Source organism: Pseudophryne corroboree, chromosome 1 (assembly GCF_028390025.1).
Source record: "Pseudophryne corroboree isolate aPseCor3 chromosome 1, aPseCor3.hap2, whole genome shotgun sequence".
NCBI classification, from domain to species: Eukaryota; Metazoa; Chordata; class Amphibia; order Anura; family Myobatrachidae; genus Pseudophryne; species Pseudophryne corroboree.
Genome location: NC_086444.1, coordinates 332,593,290 through 332,613,037, shown reverse-complemented (window position 1 = coordinate 332,613,037; position 19,748 = coordinate 332,593,290). Strand labels below are relative to the sequence as shown.

The 19,748-nt window shown below is 49.6% G+C and overlaps 1 protein-coding gene across 4 annotated transcripts in view; it reads right to left on the bottom strand.

The window, feature by feature from the left end:
• The window catches only part of PIWIL1 (piwi like RNA-mediated gene silencing 1), a 1,090,590-nt gene that overhangs the window by 176,375 nt on the left and 894,467 nt on the right, over positions 1 to 19,748 (bottom strand). For all 4 annotated transcript variants that reach the window (XM_063964616.1, XM_063964613.1, XM_063964615.1 and 1 more), the window contains exon 17: positions 15,451 to 15,521. In XM_063964616.1, the coding sequence (XP_063820686.1) occupies positions 15,451 to 15,521 (71 nt within the window). The remainder of the gene's footprint in view (positions 1 to 15,450; positions 15,522 to 19,748) is intronic.

Genomic DNA, 19,748 nt, shown 5'->3' with positions numbered 1-19,748 from the left:
CGGACAAGGTAGAACCCCTGCTGCCGCATATCTCTCTCAAATTGCTCCCTCAGCAAGGTTGCCCCAGGAAACTGCAGCTTCTTGGACCGGCGATACATCGAGGGGTAAACCCTTGGAGAGGTCTCATATCATTTCCTGCTATCTGCGGGGGAAAGGATTGAAAAACAAATATTGTTTGATACCTGAAATTGTGCATTCGGATGTCTCCAGGCCGCCGACTGGAGCATATCCAGCTCATCCGAAACTGGACAAGTCGTTGTCATTTCTTCCTTGGCGCCGAACTCCGAGGTACGTGAAGTGTCTGACTCCTTTACCTGCAGTACCAGATGAACTGCTATACAATGCGCCTCGATATCCTGAGAAACTGGTTCAGACTCCACCAACATCATCAGTATCCTGGACCTCCTTCCAAGGGAGGCCTCTCATCCGCAGAGTCGTGTAACATGGAGGTTAGCAAGCTCCCTTTAGAAAACAGGAGAAGAGAAATAATGTACGAGATCTCTGGGTAACAGCGACATTACCTGCATAAGCCGAGCTGTTCAAACAGGAGCATCCTGCAGCTGCGTTGAGGGCTGAGCAGATGGCTCCACCGCACAATCCCCACCTAACAGGGATTTCTCCGACTGTCCCAGGTGATACGAACGAAAGGAGAAAAGGTGAGTTAAAGAAGCGTAGCCCTATGTAATGTCTGCACTATAACGTGCAGTGACAGACACGTTTCAAATAAACATTCTAAAGCAGCAGAGACTTGAACCGGTAGCACTGCGGGTCAGGAGTCTTAGCCACTAGGCTATAGGAACTTAAAAATAGGTTTTTGTTGGGATTCAAACCCTGGTCCTTGTGTTCAGATGTCCCTGCTACTAGCGTATTGAGCCACAGCGGCTATTTGTCTGATGCCACACACATTCCCCAAATCACAAACATCATTAGTACAAAGAGAAATAAAGGGAAGGCAACGCCCGCCGTATGTAGTGTACTGCTAATTAGGAAGAACAGGTGCAATACATGTTTCTCGGAGGCTCCGCTGGTTTCTCAAAATGGCGGTCAGCCAGTGATAAAAGCCGTGGGGAAAATGTTATGTGGCAAGGTGGAGCTATGCGGAAATGTGAACCCAGGTCTGTACCTGGATGTTCTGTTATTATAAAACATAGCGGAAGTGTGTAGTTCTATTCACTATATATGTATTGCAACAGTATATATAACGAGTTTTATGGTAAGAACTTACCTTTGTTAAAACTCTTTCTACGAGGTACACTGGGCTCCACAAGGATAGACATTGGAGTGTAGAGTAGGATCTTGATCCGAGGCACCAACAAGCTCAAAAGCTTTGACTGTTCCCAAGAGGCATAGCGCCGCCTCCTCTATAACCCCACCTCCCTGCACAGGAGCTCAGTTTTTAGTTAACCAGCCCAATGCAGTAGCAGGAAAAGAGACGACAACAGTTAATAGCCACAAACACCACATTCTCACGACAGGCGAAGTGTCAGCAGCTAATGCCATACCAACCCAAAGAAGCTAAATGCGTCAGAGTGGGAGCCTTGTGGAGCCCAGTGTACCTCACAGAAAGAGTTTTAACAAAGGTAAGTTCTTACCATAAAACTCGTTTTCTGCTGCGGTGTACACTGGGCTACACAAGGATAGACATTGGGGATGCCTAAAGCAGTTCCTTATGGGAGGGGACGCACTGTAGCGGGCACAAGAGGAAGCATCCTGGGAAGCGGCAGTATCGAAGGCATAGAACCTTATGAACGTGTTCACGGAGGACCACGTAGCCACCTTGCACAATTGTTCAAGGGTCGCACCACGGCGGGCCGCCCAAGAAGGTCCAACGGACCGAGTAGAATGGGCCGTAATGTGAGCAGGAGCTGACAGACCAGCCTTCACATAAGCATGTGCAATCACCATTCTAATCCATCTGGCCAAAGTCTGCTTGTGAGCAGGCCAGCCCTGTTTGTGAAACCCAACAGAACAAAGAGAGATTCAGATTTCCTAATAGAAGCAGTTCTCTTCACATAGATACGGAGAGCCCGTACCACATCCAAAGACCGCTCTTTGGGAGATAGATCAGGAGAGACAAGGGCAGGGACCACAATCTCCTGATTAAGGTGGAACGAAGAAACCACGTTAGGTAAATATCGGGGACGAGTCCTAAGAACCGCCCGGTCACGGTGAAATATCAGATATGCGGAACTACAAGACAAGGCACCCAAATCCGACACTCTTCTAGCTGAGGCAATAGCCAGCAGAAACACCACCTTAAGGGAAAGCCACTTAAGATCAGCTGAACCAAGAGGTTCAAACGGAGACTCTTGTAATGCCTCCAAAACCACCGACAAGTCCCAAGGAGCCACAGGCGGGACATAGGGAGGTTGGATACGCAACACACCCTGAGTACAGGTATGCACATCAGGTAAGGTCGCAATTTTTCTATGAAACCACACCGACAAGGCAGAAATCTGAACCTTGAGGGAGGCCAGACGCAGGCCTAAGTCCAGGCCCTGCTGAAGAAAAGACAACAGCTTGGCTGTACTAAACTTGGAAGAGTCATAATTGTTAGATGCGTACCAAACAAAGTAAGAATGCCAGACCCTATGGTAAATCCGAGCAGAAGCCGGTTTCCGGGCCCTTAACATAGTTTGAATGACCGCCTCAGAAAACCCTTTAGCCCTCAAGACGGAAGCTTCAAGAGCCATGCCGTCAAAGACAGCCGGCTAAGTCCTGGTAGACACAGGGGCCCTGAACGAGGAGGTCTGGCCGTTGTGGAAGTAGAATTGGACACTCTGACGAGAGGCCCTGCAGGTCTGAGAACCAGTGCCGTCTGGGCCACGCTGGGGCTATGAGAAGCAGGATTCCTCTTTCCTGCTTGAACTTCCGAATTACCCTGGCCAGGAGTGACACCGGAGGGAACACGTACGGCAGCCGAAACCTCCACGGCACCGCCAGCGCATCCACGAATGCTGCTTGAGGATCCCTTGTCCTTGCTCCGAAGACCGGAACCTTGTAGTTGTGTCGAGACGCCATCAGATCCACGTCTGGAAGACCCCACCTTTCCACTAGGAGTTGAAACACTTCTGGATGGAGGCCCCACTCTCCGGCATGTACGTCCTGACGACTGAGAAAGTCCGCTTACCAATTCAGGACTCCCGGAATGAATATCGCCGATATGGCCGGTAGATGGCGTTCCGCCCATTGCAGAATCCGTGAGACTTCCTTCATTGCCAAACGGCTTTGAGTGCCGCCTTGATGATGTAAGCCACTGTGGTGGCGCTGTCCGACTGTACTTGAACAGGACGGTTCTGAATCAAATGCTGGGCCAGGTTCAATGAGTTGAAGACCGCCCGCAATTCCAGAATGTTGATCGGAAGGAGAGACTCCTCCTTGGTCCACTGACCCTGAAGGGAGTGTTGCTCCAGCACCGCGCCCCAATCCCTTAGACTGGCATCTGTCGTCAACAGGACCCAGTTGGATATCCAGAAGGGAAGGCCTCTGCACAATCGTTGGTCCTGGACAGACGGACCTCCGGAGTCAATGAGATCATGTGAGACCTGATCCGGTGAGGCAGGCCGTCCCATTTGGCCAGAATCAGCCTCTGGAGGGGACGAGAATGGAATTGAGCATACTCCACCATGTCGAATGCTGACACCATGAGGCCCAGCACCTGCATCGCCGAATGTATCGACACTTGCGGACGAGAGAGGAAGCAACGAATCCTGTCCTGAAGCTTCAGGACTTTCTCCTGAGACAAGAACAACCGCTGGTTGCGAGTGTCCAATAGCGCTTCCAGGTGCACCATGCTCTGAGCAGGAACCAGGGAGGATTTCTTCCACATGATGAGCAACCCGTGGGCTTGTAGAAACCGGACAGTCAAATCTAGGTGACGTAGGAGAATTTCTGGGGAATTTGCCAGGATCAACAAGTCGTCCAGATACGGTAGGATCCTGACCCCTTGACGGCGGAGTACCACCGTCATCACCGCCATAACTTTGGTGAAGACTCGCGGAGCCGTGGTTAAACCAAAAGGTAATGCCCGAAACTGGTAATGGAGGTTGCCATTTGCAAACCTCAGGTATTGCTGATGCGACACTGCTATAGGAATATGCAGGTAAGCATCCTGTATATCCAGGGAGACCATATAATCCCCAGGTTCCAAGACCAGAACGATAGAGCGAAGGGTTTCCATACGGAACTTGGAGACTTTCACAAACTTGTTCAATGCCTTGAGGTTGAGAATGGGCTGGGAGGACCCATTCGGTTTCGGGACTAGAAATAGCAGAGAATAGTACCCCTGGATTCTCTGAGCAAGAGGCACCTGTACTACCACTCCTGTGTCCAGGAGGGTCTGTACCACCGAATGTAGAGTTTTTGCCTTTGTCTGGCCCAAAGGGACGTCTGTCGGGCAAAATTGATGAGGGGGAGGGGGGGTTTGAAGGCTATGGCTTAACCTCGAGTGACGACTTCCCGTACCCAGGCATCTGAGGTGGTCTTCAACCAATCCAGGGGGAGGCCCGCCCGGTCTTGGAAGCTGGCTGACGGGCAGTCCATGCTCTTTTGGGCTTTGGCTTACCAGGTTTGGAAGTGCGTGCCTGCTTGTGGTACACCTGACCTTTTGCTTTACCTGAAGGGCGAAAGGGACGAAATGAAGTACCTTTAGCCTTCGACACAGAAGGAGCGGTACTTGGCAGACAGGCAGTTTTGGCAGTAGCCAAATCAGCCACTATCTTATTTAAGTCTTCCCCAAACAGAATATCTCCCTTGAAAGGGAGTACCTCCAGGGTTTATCTAGAATCCAGATACACGGACCAGGATAATATCCGGAGAGCCATGACTAACGTAGCATAGGCCTTGGCTGCTAGAATACCGTCATCAGAAGCCCATGTTTCTGCAATAGTGGGCCTTTGTGCAGCACCCATGAGGGTGTAAATCGCTTTCAGACAACCATCCACACGTTTATCCGTAGGCTCTTTCAGAGACGTGACGGCAGTGACAGGTAAAGCTGAGGAAACCACCATCCTAGCCACATGCGAGTCCACTGGAGGAGGCGTTTCCCAATTTTTAAACAGCTCTGGCGCGAGGGGATAGCGAGCCAGCATCTTCTTTTGAGGCACAAACTTCTTCCCTGGATTTTCCCAGGATTCCTGACGTGTATCCACCAGGTGATCAGAATGAGGTAAAATAGGATTTTGGTACTCACCGTTAAATCGTTTTCTCCTAGTCCGTAGAGGACGCTGGGGACTCCAAAAGGACCATGGGGTATAGACGGGATCCGCAGGAGCTTGTGCACACTAAAAGACTTAAGACTGGGTGTGAACTGGCTCCTCCCTCTATGCCCCTCCTCCAGACCTCAGTTATAGGAACTGTGCCCAGGAGAGACGGACATTACAAGGAAAGATTTTTGTCTCAACTAAGGGCTACCAAAGTACCAGCCCACACCATAAACATACCTTACAACCGGAATAACACCAAACTAGATAACAGTATGCATAAAACTCCAGCAACCAGCTGCAACAACCCAATACACAAGTCGTGTATAAACTAACTTAACCAGTAAGAAAATATATATAATGCAAGAAATAGTCCGCACTGGGACGGGCGCCCAGCATCCTCTACGGACTAGGAGAAAAGGATTTAACGGTGAGTACCAAAATTCTATTTTCTCTTACGTCCTAGAGGATGCTGGGGACTCCAAAAGGACCATGGGGATTATACCAAAGCTCCAGAACAGGTGGGAGAGTGCGGACGACTCTGCAGCACCGACTGAGCAAACGCCAGGTCCTCATCGGCCAGGGTATCGAACTTATAGAATTTAGCAAAAGTGTTCGAACCCGACCAAGTAGCCGCTCGGCAACGCTGTAGTGCCGAAACACCTCGGGCAGCCGCCCAAGAGGAGCCCACCTTCCTGGTAGAATGGTCTTCAACCGGCTTCGGCACCGGCAACCCCACCGAAGAATGAGCTTGATGGATCGTACTACAAATCCAGCGTGCAATAGTCTGTTTTGACGCGGGATAACCATCCTTGTTGGCCGCATACAAAACAAACAACGCTTCAGTTTTCCTAGTAACAGCTGTCCTAGAAACGTAAACTTTTAACGCTCTTACAACATCCAGAGATTTTGGAATCGCCACTTCTTCCGTAGCCACCGGAGCAACAATAGGTTGGTTAATGTGAAACGACGAAACCACCTTTGGCAGAAATTGTTGACGAGTCCTCAATTCCGCCCTATCCGAATGAAAAATCAAGTACGGACTCTTATGAGATAAAGCTGCCAATTCCGATACTCGCCTGGCAGATGCCAGCGCCAAAAGCATAACCACCTTCCAAGTGAGAAACTTTAACTCAACCTTCCGCAAAGGTTCAAACCAGGAAGACATGAGGAACCGCAAAACTACATCAAGGTCCCATGGCGCTACAGGCGGTACAAACGGTGGATTGATATGCATTACACCCTTCACAAAAGTCTGAACCTCTGGGAGGGCAGCTAACTCTTTTTGAAAGAAAATAGACAAAGCCGAAATTTGCACTTTGATGGAACCCAATTTCAGGCCTGCATCTACACCCGCCTGTCAAAAGTAGAGAAAACGACCCAAGTGAAAATCCTCCGCAGGAGTCTTTTTAACCTCACACCAGGAAACATACTTCCTCCAGATACGGTGATAGTGTTTCGCCGTAACCTCTTTCCTAGCCTTAATAAGAGTTGGAATGACCACCCTGGGAATACCCTTACGAGCTAAGATCTGGCGCTCAACCTCCATGCCGTCAAACGCAGCCGCGGTAAGTCCGGAAATACGCATGGACCCTGTAACAATAGATCCTCCCTTAGAGGAAGCGGCCAAGGATCTTCCACCAGTAAGTCCTGAAGATCCGGATACCAGGCCCTTCTTGGCCAGTCTGGAACGACGAGAATCGCCTGAACCTTTGCTCGACGAATGATCCCCAGCACCTTTGGAATGAGAGGAAGAGGAGGAAACACATACACCGACTGGAAAACCCACATAGACACTAGGGCGTCCACCGCAGTGGCTTGTGGGTCCCTTGCTCTGGAACAATACCTCGGGAGCTTCTTTTTGAGCCGAGACGCCATCATGTCTATTAACGGAATTCCCCAGCGTCTTGTCACCTCTGCAAAAACCTCTTGGTGCAGAGCCCACTCTCCTGGATGGAGGTCGTGTCTGCTGAGAAAATCCGCTTCCCAGTTGTCCACCCCCGATAGGAAAACTGCTGACAGTGCGCTGACGTGTTGTTCCGCCCAGCGAAGTATCTTTGTGGCTTCCGCCATTGCCGCTCTGCTCCTTGTTCCGCCTTGCCGGTTTATATGGGCCACCGCTGTGATATTGTCTGACTGTACCAGGACCGGTCGACCCTGAAGAAGACTTCCTGCTTGGAGTAGGCCGTTGTAAATGGCTCTTAACTCTAGAACATTTATGTGGAGACAAGCTTCCTGGATCGACCATTTTCCCTGGAAATTTCTTCCTTGGGTGACTGCACCCCAGCCCCGGAGACTTGCATCTGTTGTCAGAAGTACCCACTCCTGGATACCGAATCGGCGTCCTCCCAGGAGGTGATGAGTTTGTAGCCACCACAGGAGAGAAATTCTGGCTCTGGGAGATAAACTTATTTTCCGGTGAATGTGTAGATGAGACCAGGACCATTTGCTCAGCAAATCCCACTGAAACACGCGGGCATGAAATCTGCCGTATGGAATGGCTTCGTACGCCGCAACCATCTTCCCCAGAACCCGAGTACAATGATGTATCGACGCACTCGACGGCTTCAGAAGTTCTCTGACCATCGTCTGCAATTCCAGAGCCTTTTCTTTTGGAAGGAATACCCTCTGTAACTTCGTGTCCAGAACCATGCCCAGAAACGTAAGCCGAGTGGTCGGAGTCAACTGGGATTTCGGCAAATTGAGAACCCATCCGTGTTGTCGCAGAACCGATAGAGACAACTCCACACTTCTCAGCAATTGTTCCTTGGACCTCGCCTTTATCAGGAGATCGTCCAAGTACGGGATAATTGAAACCCCCTGTCTGCGAAGAAGAACCATAATTTCCGCCATGACCTTGGTGAAAATCCTCGGAGCCGTGGAAAGCCCAAACGGCAACGTCTGAAATTGGTAATGAGCATCCTGTATCGCAAACCTGAGGAAAGCCTGATGCGGAGGATATATCGGGACATGTAAGTAGGCATCCTTTATGTCGACCGACGCCATAAAATCCCCCCCCTTCTAGGCTGGAGATCACAGCTCGAAGGGATTCCATCTTGAACTTGAAAACTTTCAAGTATGGATTGAGGGATTTTAGATTTAGAATTGGTCTGACCGAACCGTCCGGTTTCGGCACAACAAAGAGGCTCGAGTAAAACCCCTCCCAACGCTGCGACGAGGGAACGGGAATAATGACCCTCTGTAGACACAGTTTTTGAATTGCTGCTAACACCACCTCCCTATCCGGCCGAACTACTGGTAACGCCGAAATGAAGAACCGGTGAGGGGGCAACTCCTGAAACTCCAGCTTGTATCCCCGAGACACGATCTCTAGTACCCAAGGATCCAGGCCTGATTGAATCCAGACCTGACTGAAATTTTGTAGACGGCCCCCCACCGGTTCGGACTCCCCCAGGTAAGCCCCAGCGTCATGCGGTGGACTTGGTAGCAGCAGGGGAGGACTTTTGGTCCTGGGCGCCCGAACCTGCAGAAGGTTTCCTTCCCCTTCCTCTACCTTTTGAAGCGAGGAAGGATGAACCTTTACCACGCCTGAATTTATTGTGACGAAAGGACTGCATTTGCTGATGTGGTGCCTTCTTCTGTTGTGTGGGAACATAAGGAAGAAAAGAGGACTTACCCGCAGTCGCGGTCGAGACCAGGTCAGCCAAGCCGTCCCCAAACAAGACAGTACCTTTGAAGGGTAGCGCTTCCATAGCCCTCTTGGAGTCGGCATCAGCGTTCCATTGATGGATCCACAGGGCCCTTCTGGCTGATATCGACATGGCACTGGTTCTTGAACCCAAGAGACAGACGTCCCTCGCCGCATCTTTTATGTAATCTGCAGCGTCCTTAATATAACCAAGAGTTAGAAGGACATTATCTTTATCAAGAGTATCCATATCATTAGCTAAATTCTCAGCCCATTTAGCAATAGCACTACTCACCCATAACGACGCCACAGCGGGTCTGAGTAATGCACCCGAAATAGCGAAAATGGACTTCAGAGACGTCTCCAGCTTGCGATCCCCCGGATACTTGAGCGCTGCCGTGTCGGGAGACGGAAGTGCCACTTTCTTAGACAAACGAGATAAAGCTTTGTCAACAATCGGAGATGCCTCCCATTTTTCCCTGTCATCAGAGGGGAAAGGATACGCCATGTAAATTCTCTTGGGAATCTGCCATTTCTTATCCGGCGACTCCCAAGCCTTTTCACAAAGAGTATTCATTTCATGAGAGGGGGGAAATTTCACCTCAGGTTTCTTTTCCTTGAACAAGCAAATCCTTGTTTCCTGAACCGCAGGTTCATCAGAAATGTGTAAAACATCTTTTATAGCCACAATCATGTACTGAATACTCTTAACCAAACGTGGATGTAACGCTGCCTCAGTGAAATAGACGTCGGAATCAGAGTCCGTGTCGGTATCAGTATCTACCACCTGATTAAATGGCCGCTTTTGCGACCCAGATGGGGTTTGAACCTGAGACAAAGACTCTTCCATGGACTTTTTCCACACCTGAGTCTGCGCCTCAGACTTATCTAACCTCTTTGATAAGGAAGTTACATTCGAGTTTAATGTACTGAGCAATGCTAGCAAATCAGGTGTCAGCTGCGTCGACAGTCCCAATTCTAGCCCCGCATCCACTCCCCCAATAACCTCCTCCGGTGAATAAGCTTCCGCCTCAGACATGCCGACACGCAGTACCGACACACCACAACACACAGAAGGTCCCTGCTAGGTGATAGGCCTACCAAAAAAGCCCAGATAGAGGACACAGAGGGAGTATGCCAGCTCACACCCCAGCGCCCATATATTGCAAAAAATTATATATGTACCCAGCGCTGCATACACCACTATTAAGCACCAACACTGCGGCCCCCCTCATAACAAGCCCCCCGTTGCTTGGAAAGCGTGGAGGTCCGACCAGCGTCTATCCCTCAGCCGCGTGCAGCAGGGAAAATGGCGCCCGTGAGCTGCGGGTCGAAGCTCCGCCCCCTTCCCGGCGCGCTTCGGCCCGCCAATTTCAAAATTGGAAAAGATGCCGGCAGGGGTCTGTACACGGTGCCGAGGCACCCACAATCATTCTGCCGCCCTAAAAGAAACTCCAGTAACATGCTACCCAGGGCCCCCGCCCCCCCCAGCGCCCTGCACCCAGTGAATACCGTTGGTGATGTGTGTGGGAGCATGGAGCACAGCTTCACCGCTGTGCTGTACCTTCCGTTACTGAAGTCTTCTGCCGTCCTGAAGTCTTCTGATCTTCTCATACTCACCTGACTTCTGGCTTCTGTGAGGGGATTGACGGCGTGGCTCCGGGAACAAGCAGCTAGGCGCACCAAGTGATCGAACCCTCTGGAGCTAATGGTGTCCAGTAGCCGAGAAGCAGAGCCTTGAAACTCACAGAAGTAGGTCTGACTTCTCTCCCCTCACTCCCACGCTGCAGGGAGCCTGTAGCCAGCAGGGCTCCCTGAAAATGAAAAACCTAACAAAAGTCTTTTCTAGAGAAACTCAGTAGAGCTCCCCTAGTGTGCATCCAGTCACTCCTGCGCACAAAGTCTAACTGAGGTCTGGAGGAGGGGCATAGAGGGAGGAGCCAGTTCACACCCAGTCTTAAGTCTTTTAGTGTGCCCAAGCTCCTGCGGATCCCGTCTATACCCCATGGTCCTTTTGGAGTCCCCAGCATCCTCTAGGACGTAAGAGAAAACTTGTTTAACCACCTTCTGACGCTTGAACCTATTTGGCTTCTTAGGAGGGACGGATGGCTCGGGATCATCCCTAATCTGTAGAATCAACTTAATAGCCTCCAAAAGATCAGGAACATCCACATGAGAACTACCCTCACCATCAGCAGTATCTGTGTCAGAATCTGTGGGGTCAGTGTAAGCACCATCTTCATCAGACGAGGTGTCAGTGACAGCAGTGGATTGAGAGGAGGTAAGAACTCGCTTAGAGGACCCCTTGGTCTTAGGCGAGCGAGGGTCAGACTTTTTAGTAGTCAAGGACTGGTTCAATTTCTTCAATTGAGCAGACAAGTTATCTACCCACGGCGGGTTAGCCGCGGGAACCACATACGGTTGAACCGGCATAGGAGGTCCCATAGGGGGCGTTAGTTTAGTAACTAGCATATTCATAAGTGTGGAGAAAGTAGCCCACGGCGGGTCATTATGGACCCCCGTTGCCACAGTCCCAATGGGGGGGGCAAGGAGCCCCCAGAACCCGCAGCTGCTATAGTCTCCTCATAGGGATCTGTGGCGTCAGCAACACCGGTAGTGTGTTCAGCCCCAGAACCGTTACCCTCAGAAGCAGACATGATATAACTTAATATAACTTGCAATATCAGGTAACAGTACAATTGTCAGCAGCACAATACCTCTTGCCCAAACCCCTGCACAATGTAGTCAGCACAAGCAAGGATACAGGAGAGATACCGTGACTAAAATCACAGAGAAAAATACAAATAGAGTATGTCTTGTGAATAACCTATATTACAGTACAGGTTGAGTATCCCATATCCAAATATTCCGAAATACGGAATATTCCGAAATACGGACTTTTTTGAGTGAGAGTGAGATAGTGAAACCTTTGTTTTTTTATGGCTCAATGTACGCAAACTTTGTTTAATACACAAAGTTATTAAAAATATTGTATTAAATGACCTTCAGGCTTTGTGTATAAGGTGTATATGAAACATAAATGAATTGTGTGAATGTACACACACTTTGTTTAATGCACAAAGTTATAAAAAATATTGGCTAAAATTACCTTCAGGCTGTGTGTATAAGGTGTATATGTAACATAAATGCATCCTGTGCTTAGATTTAGGTCCCATCACCATGATATCTCATTGTGGTATGCAATTATTCCAAAATACGGAAAAATCCGATATCCAAAAAACATCTGGTCCCAAGCATTTTGGATAAGGGAGACTCAACCTGTATTACAAACCTGACGCACCAAGCCCCCTCAGGTTAAATAATATAGGGATAGCAAGTTGAGCGAGAGACATGAAATGAAAATCACCCAGCAAGCTAATGCACACACATATAGTCATACTTATACAAAGCAGAGGTTATTACCAACAATAATACTGCACTGGACTAGCTTATATATATAGCTATGAAGTCAATAGATATAACACTGCACAGTAAGAACTGGATGTAAATCAGAGGGCACTTGTACCAGAGAGCCCTGACAAAATGCACTCTTTCTTAACTATCACTGTCTAAATGACATGTAGAATACTTAAGCGTCTTGTAAAGTCACAGCGCTGACTACCAGGCAGATTTACAAAGGAGGATTTGCCCAAGCAGTCCCAGGAACAGTGTAGCTGAGAGAAATGGCGCCCAAACACTGACAGGGAGTGAAGGAGAGACAGATATGCAGCTCCAGGGCGGGAACATTTACTGGACATGGCGCCCCCGGGGCTGGGGGAGGGGCTTCAGGTCTAAGCCTTATCCCCTCTGCTGGCAAAACCACCTGGTACTGCGGGCTACAAATAAAAAGGTTTAGAGAAAAAACCTGACCTGCACCCATGCCCTGATGATCTAGTGGGATCGCCTGTACTGCCACAGTGTCCACCGCAAGCGCGCACGGCCCACCTCCCACTGGCCGCGCCGGATCGCGAGCGGGACCCACTCACCACCTCCCAAAGCGCGGCCACGCGATCCCGGTGAGCCCCCGTCGTGTGTGCCTGACAGGAAGAAAACCGGAGCCTCCTGCTGTAGGCACCCGGCAACCAGAACTCGGGAGTGTACAGCGCCGCTGGGGAGAGATGGAGCTGCAGCAGTTAATGTCTCCTGACATCTACACACTGCTGCAGCCCTTGAAGTCTTCACTTTTCTTCATAAAAAGCTTTTCTTAGGGCTGCCTGGAGCAGCCTCTCTGTTACGTGCCTGCTATCTGCGGCACCAACTACAAAACTGAGCTCCTGTGCAGGGAGGCGGGGTTATAGAGGAGGCGGCGCTATGCATCTTGGGAACAGTCAAAGCTTTTGAGCCTGTTGGTGCATCGGATCAAGATCCTACTCTACACCCCAATGTCTATCCTTGTGGAGCCCAGTGTACCCCGCAGCAAAAATATAAATCCCAATTGGGTAGAGAATACATTTTCCAGGGTGAGATGTGAACCTGTGTTCTGTGCTTAATATGCTATTAGGCCACTAAGCCATAATGGCTCTCTATAAAGATGTTGAAATAGAGCAGGCTCCAAATCTATAACCTGAACCCAGGAACCTTAGTATTCACATTGTGTATCTACCTATGGGAGTCCATGTCCTTTACCTTTAAGCTATGGACACTACATATACATAATACTATTATAGCAGCTACTGCTCACCGAGTAAATGTAGCTGTGAGCGCCCTGCCTCCCCCGCCGGCAATGTGAGCTGCGGCCGGGTTTCGCTGAGCCCGCTATACATAGCGGGAGCTAGCTCCCCCCCCCCCCCCCCCGTTATGGCGCCTGATTTAAAAAAAATAACCCGCTGCAGCTACCACGAAGCGAGGAGAGACCTGTATCCCCCGCCGCCTTTTGAGCCGCGGCCGGGGAGCGCTGAGCCCGCTAGCCAGAGCGGGAGCTGTGCTGCAGCACAAACGAAGCGGGGAGAGTGCATCCCCCGACGGCACCGCGAGACGCGGCCAGGGAACTCTGAGCCCGCTACAGAGTGGGAGCTAGCCCCGCCCCTCTCATTCAGAACCAACTCGTCAAACCAAGCGGGCCGCAGCCGGGGAGCGGGGTTGCGCTATGCAAAGTGGGATGAAGCTCCCCCCCCAATGGCGCCGAATTCAAAATAGTAAAGGCGCTTCTGAAGGTTACAGTGCACAGAGACTACATAACATGTTTATGGAGAGGGGGGGGGGGGGAGAGAAAGAGACTGTACTCACCGTTTGCAGATCCTGATGGAGTGGCCCCGACACGCGCCGCACGCAGCGGTGTCCGGCCACTGATACTCACTGCTGCCGTAATCTTCTGCCGACGGAGCGGCCACGACACGCGCCGCACGCAACGGTGTCCGGCCAGCTCCGGAGAGCTCAGTGTCTCCTTCAGCACATCCCGAGCCGCACGCAGCTGCGATGGGACCCCGCCGGCAGCCTCCTGCGGTGCAGACTGGCAGTGGCAGAGCTGCCAGTCTGTGTGTGCAAGAAAGAAAAAATAAAAATAAAGAGAAAAAAAAAAATTCTTCACAGAAGACCCAAGTGACCAGCTCTCTTGGGCACTAAAATAAGACTGGCTTGGAGGGGGGACATAGTAGGGTTGGAGATAGTCACATGGTTATAAATTTAAAGTGCCAGCTCCCAGTTTCTGCCTAATATATCCCCATTGTATCTGCACTCCAGTGGCCCCTAGTGGATGAAGGAGAAATTGCAGTGCAAAAATTAATGATGCCCGTATTTGTGGGTTACATGCAAAGGCACCAGTATGTACCCTGCATGCATGTTTGTGCACCCCTAACATTGCAACTTGTATTGTTACTGATACAAAGTTACTGGGTTCTTTTTCTTCTTTTTTACTCCGAACTCAGAATCAGACCCATTGCGTGGTGAGCTTTAATTAAGCTGTAAATCTGATACAAAGTTCTGCTGTGCCTAGCCGTTTGTAGAAACATCCAATTCTACACATAATACAAACAATAATAGGAAGAGTCGGAAGAATCTGCAGGGCTTTTAGGAGCATTTGAGTCATTTTAACTGTAATATGTATGAGCGGGGATGCAGTTATAATGCCGGCTGTCGGGATCCTCGCGTTCAGGAGCCCGACTCCGGAATACCGACAGCCAACATATTACTAACAGTCGGAATGGCGACACACGCCCATAATTCCCACTTGGTTGGTGGGTCCACGCCACCAATAGAGTGAGAATAAAACCTTTGGCGAGCGTAGCTCGCCACACTTCGCAGCAAGCACAAGAGGGGACTCGCTGACGGTATACCAGCAGACGGGATGCCGCTGTCAGTATACTGATAGCCGGCATCCAGTCACGTATATCATACCAATTCCATATGAGTGTGCATAGGACACATTTAAAGACAATTACCTACATCAGTGATGGCTAACCTTGACACTCCAGCTGTTGTTGAACTACACATCCCAGCATGCACTGCTACAGTTTTGCGATGTGGCAATGCTAAAATTGATGCAGGGCATGCTGGGATGTGTAGTTCAACAGCTGGAGTGTCGAGGTTAGCCATCACTGACCTACATTAACTCAAGGAAGTAAATACCAATTATTATATACACAAACTACAATGAAATTATACCTTGCATACACACTTTGAGCCCATCAACAATCTCTTGCTTTTGGTCCTGCATAATACATCGAGAAAACCACCTAAAATGCAAACAGATAAATTAAGCTTGAGCTATTCTATCAACAATAAACCACTAAGTAATCAAATCCACAAATAAAAACACCGGACAAAATAATATGGAATGCGGAAAGACAAAATGGAATAAGTTCAACGACACAGATGGTGACACAAACTATTGGATGATCATTGCGAATGTCTGAGGTATTGATACAATGAGCATTTGTTGAGATATGGGGGTAAATTGACGAAGGTGGGATTTTTTATTTTCTTTTTTTTAGAACTGGTGATGTTGCTCATACCAACCAATCAGTGTTCTACATAACATTTATCTAGCTGCTTCTAGAAAATAATAGATATAATCTGATTGGTTGCTATGTGCAACATCACAAGTTATAGAAAAAACCTCACACCTTAGTAAATTTACCCTATAGGGGTATATTCAATAAGAGTCGGGTCCATTCCGACATCCAGTTGTCGGAATGGACCCGACAACCCCTATTCAATGCACGGCCAAATCAGACTGTCAGATTTGGCCGTACACAGGTCCTGATGCGCTGACAGAAGCGGTGCAGATGGCAGCAGCGGGCGTGAGCGGGACGGCGGCAGGGGAAGCAGAGATCGGCGGCCGGAGGCATTAGCAGGGTGTGAGGGGACATGTCTGCGGCGGTGGGGGGAGGCGCTGCAGAGATAGAAGTTCCTGGCCAGGGGACGGCTAGGTACCTCTCTCCCTGCAGCGCCTCCCCCCGCCGCAGACATGTCCCCCCGCAGCCTGCTCCTCCCGCCGGCCGCCGTTCTCTGCTCCCCCCACCGCCCGCAGCACCACTAGTCTCCTCATTGCAATCCGACTTTTTTGAAAGTCGGATTGAGATTGTCGGAAACGGGGCTAAAACCTGTCAGGTTTGGCCCCGCTTCCGACAATGCACGCTGAACGGCGGATCAGCGTGCATTCCGACAAGTCGGGTTTCCCGACTTGTCGGAATAAACGGGGCACTAATGAATAGGTCGGAACCCCTTCCGATCTAAAACTGTCGGAAGCTGCCGTCTATCCGACAAGACGGCAGCTTCCGACAGTTATTGAATATACCCCATAGTCTCTTTCACGTCAAACAGGTGAAATGACTAAGTGGCAAAAGGAAGCCATTGTTTTTGGCCGAGAGCATGGCCATAGCCTGCAGAAGCTGGCAGCGTTGGTTGGTGTGGCCTCAAAGACTGAGAGTAGTTTCCATCTACAGTGGAAGAAGCAGGGACACCAAGAATCTCAGCGGCGGAACAGGGGCCGAAAGTCGATGTTGACAATTTGGGACCGCAGGCATTCAGGGCGTCTAGCAATCAGACCCAGCCAAACAGTAACAAAACAAACTCTTCGGCGCAAACTGCGTGGGTTACAAATTTGAAGTCTCAGCGGCGGAACAGGGACCGAAAGTCGATGTTGACAATTTGGGACCGTGGGCATTCAGGGCGCCTAGCAATCAGTTCCAAACGTATCAGACCCAGCCAAACAGTAACAAAACAAACTCTTTGGAGCAAACTGCATGGGTTACGAATTTGAAGTCGTATAGCTCGGGTGCGTCCCAGGTTAACAACCATCCAAAAGAAACAGCTGGACCCTTGGTCAAGGTGTCCAATTACATGAAAGCGGTGGACTAGGTGACATTGTTGGATCATGCGGTTTTACCATTTGTCCAGTTTCTGAAAGACGAAGACCATCTCGTAGATGCACTGTTTCAGGATGATAACTGTACTGTCCACTGCGATAGGATTGTGTAGGATTGGTTTGCAGAGCACAAGACTGACGTACCACATCTCACGTGGTCCTACAATTCGCCAGATCTCAATGTTCTTGAGAAATTTTAAGACATGTTGGAACAGGTTTTAAAAAGAAACACAAACACCTTCCAAATGTGGCTACATTGAAGGAACACTTGGTCATGGAATGGGCACAATGCGATATGAATGTGATCAAAAGTCATACTGATAGCATGCCCCTGTGAAAACACTATGAACCCTGCTGCAGAATCCGAGTTGTTATTAAAGCAGGTGGTAATGTAACACCATATTAACGTCCAATGTGAGCATTCCTTATTATTAAGCCCGGTGTGTTTAACAGTACTAAAGGTATGTAAAAACATTACATTTACTAATTATATTGAAAATAAAACGGAGGATACCATCGTCACAGAAAAATAAATAAATAGGATTTTAATACCTACCGGTAAATCCTTTTCTCGTAGCCCGTAGAGGATGCTGGGGTCCACATTAGTACCATGGGGTATAGACGGGTCCACTAGGAGCCACTGGCACTTTAACAGTTTGAGAGTGTGGGCTGGCTCCTCCCTCTATGCCCATCCTACCAGACTCAGTCTAGAAACTGTGGCCGAGGAGTCGGACAACTTTGAGAGAAATATTTTAAACAAATAGTGGCGAGATTCACACCAGCTCACACATACAAGGCAAACCAAGCTAACCAGCTTGAAACATCAGCAACGGCTGAACAATATTACTTATCCAAGAACAAAACAGTACTAAACCAAGAACTAAGCAGTACTGAACTAAATAACCACTGCAGGATCACGAAGCGCTGGGCGTGTGCCCAGCATCCTCTACGGACTACGAGAAAAGGATTTACCGGTACGTAATTAAAATCCTATTTTCTCTTACGTCCTAGAGGATGCTGGGGTTCACATTAGTACCATGGGGACGTACCAAAGCTCCCAGAACAGGAGGGAGAGCGCGGAGGCTCCTGTAGAACTGATTGACTGAACTTCAGGTCCCCAACGGCAAGTTACCGAACTTGTAGAACTTTGCAAACGTGTTCGACCAAGACCAAGTAGCCGCTTGGCAAGACTGTAAAGCCGAGACACCCCAGGCAGCCGCCCAGGAAGAAACCACTTTACGAGTAGCGTGGGCCTTAACAGACGTAGGACACGGCAAGCCTGCCGTAGAATATGCATGCTGAATAGTGAACCTGATCCAGCGAGAGATCGTCTGCTTAGAAGCAGGACACCCAATTTTCTTGGGATCATACTGGGCAAACAGGGAGTCCGAATTTCTGTAACGAGTAGTCCTCTTCACATAGATTTACAGAGCCCTTACAACATCTAAGGACTTTGATGAAAATGAGGAGTTAGTAGCCACTGGCACCCCAATAGGTTGGTTGATATGAAATACTGACACAACCTTCGGAAGGAACTGCTGACGTGTCTGGATCTCAGCTCTATCTTCATGGAAGATCAAGTAGGGAATCTTACAAGACAAAGCCCCCAGCTCCGGAACACGTCTAGCAGAAGCTAAAGCCAACAAAGAGACAGCATTCCATGTGAGAAACTTGACCTCAACCTTCTATAGAGGCTCGAACAAATCATCCGACTGGAGAAACTGGCCCACCACGTTAAGATCCCCATGGTGCCGTAGGCGGCACAAAGGTAGGCTGGATGTGCAGAACCCTTTTCAAAAAGGTCTGTACCTCCGGGAGGAAAGCCAACCGTTTCTGGAAGAAAATGGATAGGGCCGAAATCAGGACCTTTACGTATCCCAACCTCAGGCCCATATCCACACCTGCTTGCAGGAAGAGGAGAAACCGTCCCAGTTGAAACTCCACCATAGGAAACTTCTTGGACTCACACCAAGATACATATTTTTCCCAAATACAACGGTAATGTTTGGACGTTACTCCTTTCCTGTATCAGGGTAGGAATAACCTTGTTCGAAATGCCATTCCGAGCTAACATCTGGCGTTCCACCTCCATGCCGTCAAACGTACCCGCGGTAAGTCTTGATAAGCGAACGGCCCCTGCTGCAGCAGGTCCTCCCGAAGAGGAAGAGGCCTCGGCTCTTCTAGCAGTAGATCCACAAGATCCGCGTACCAAGCCCTTCTTGGCAATGATGATCGCCTGAACTCTTGTTCTCCTGATGAGTTTTAGAACTCTTGGAATGAGTGGAAGTGGAGGAAACACGTACACCGACTGGAACACCCACGGAGTCACTAGGGCGTCCATCACCACGACTTGCAGGTCCCTCGACCTGGAACAATACCGCCGAAGCTTCTCGTTGAGACGAGAGGCCATCATGTCTATTTGAGATATACCCCAAAGATCTGTTACCTCCGTGCACACCTCCGGATGGAGTCCCCACTCTCCTGGATGGAGACCGTGTCTGCTGAGGCAGTCCGCTTCCCAGTTGTCTACTCCCGGAATGAAGATTGCTGACAGCGCAAACGCGTGTTTTTCTGCCCAGAGGATGATTCTTGT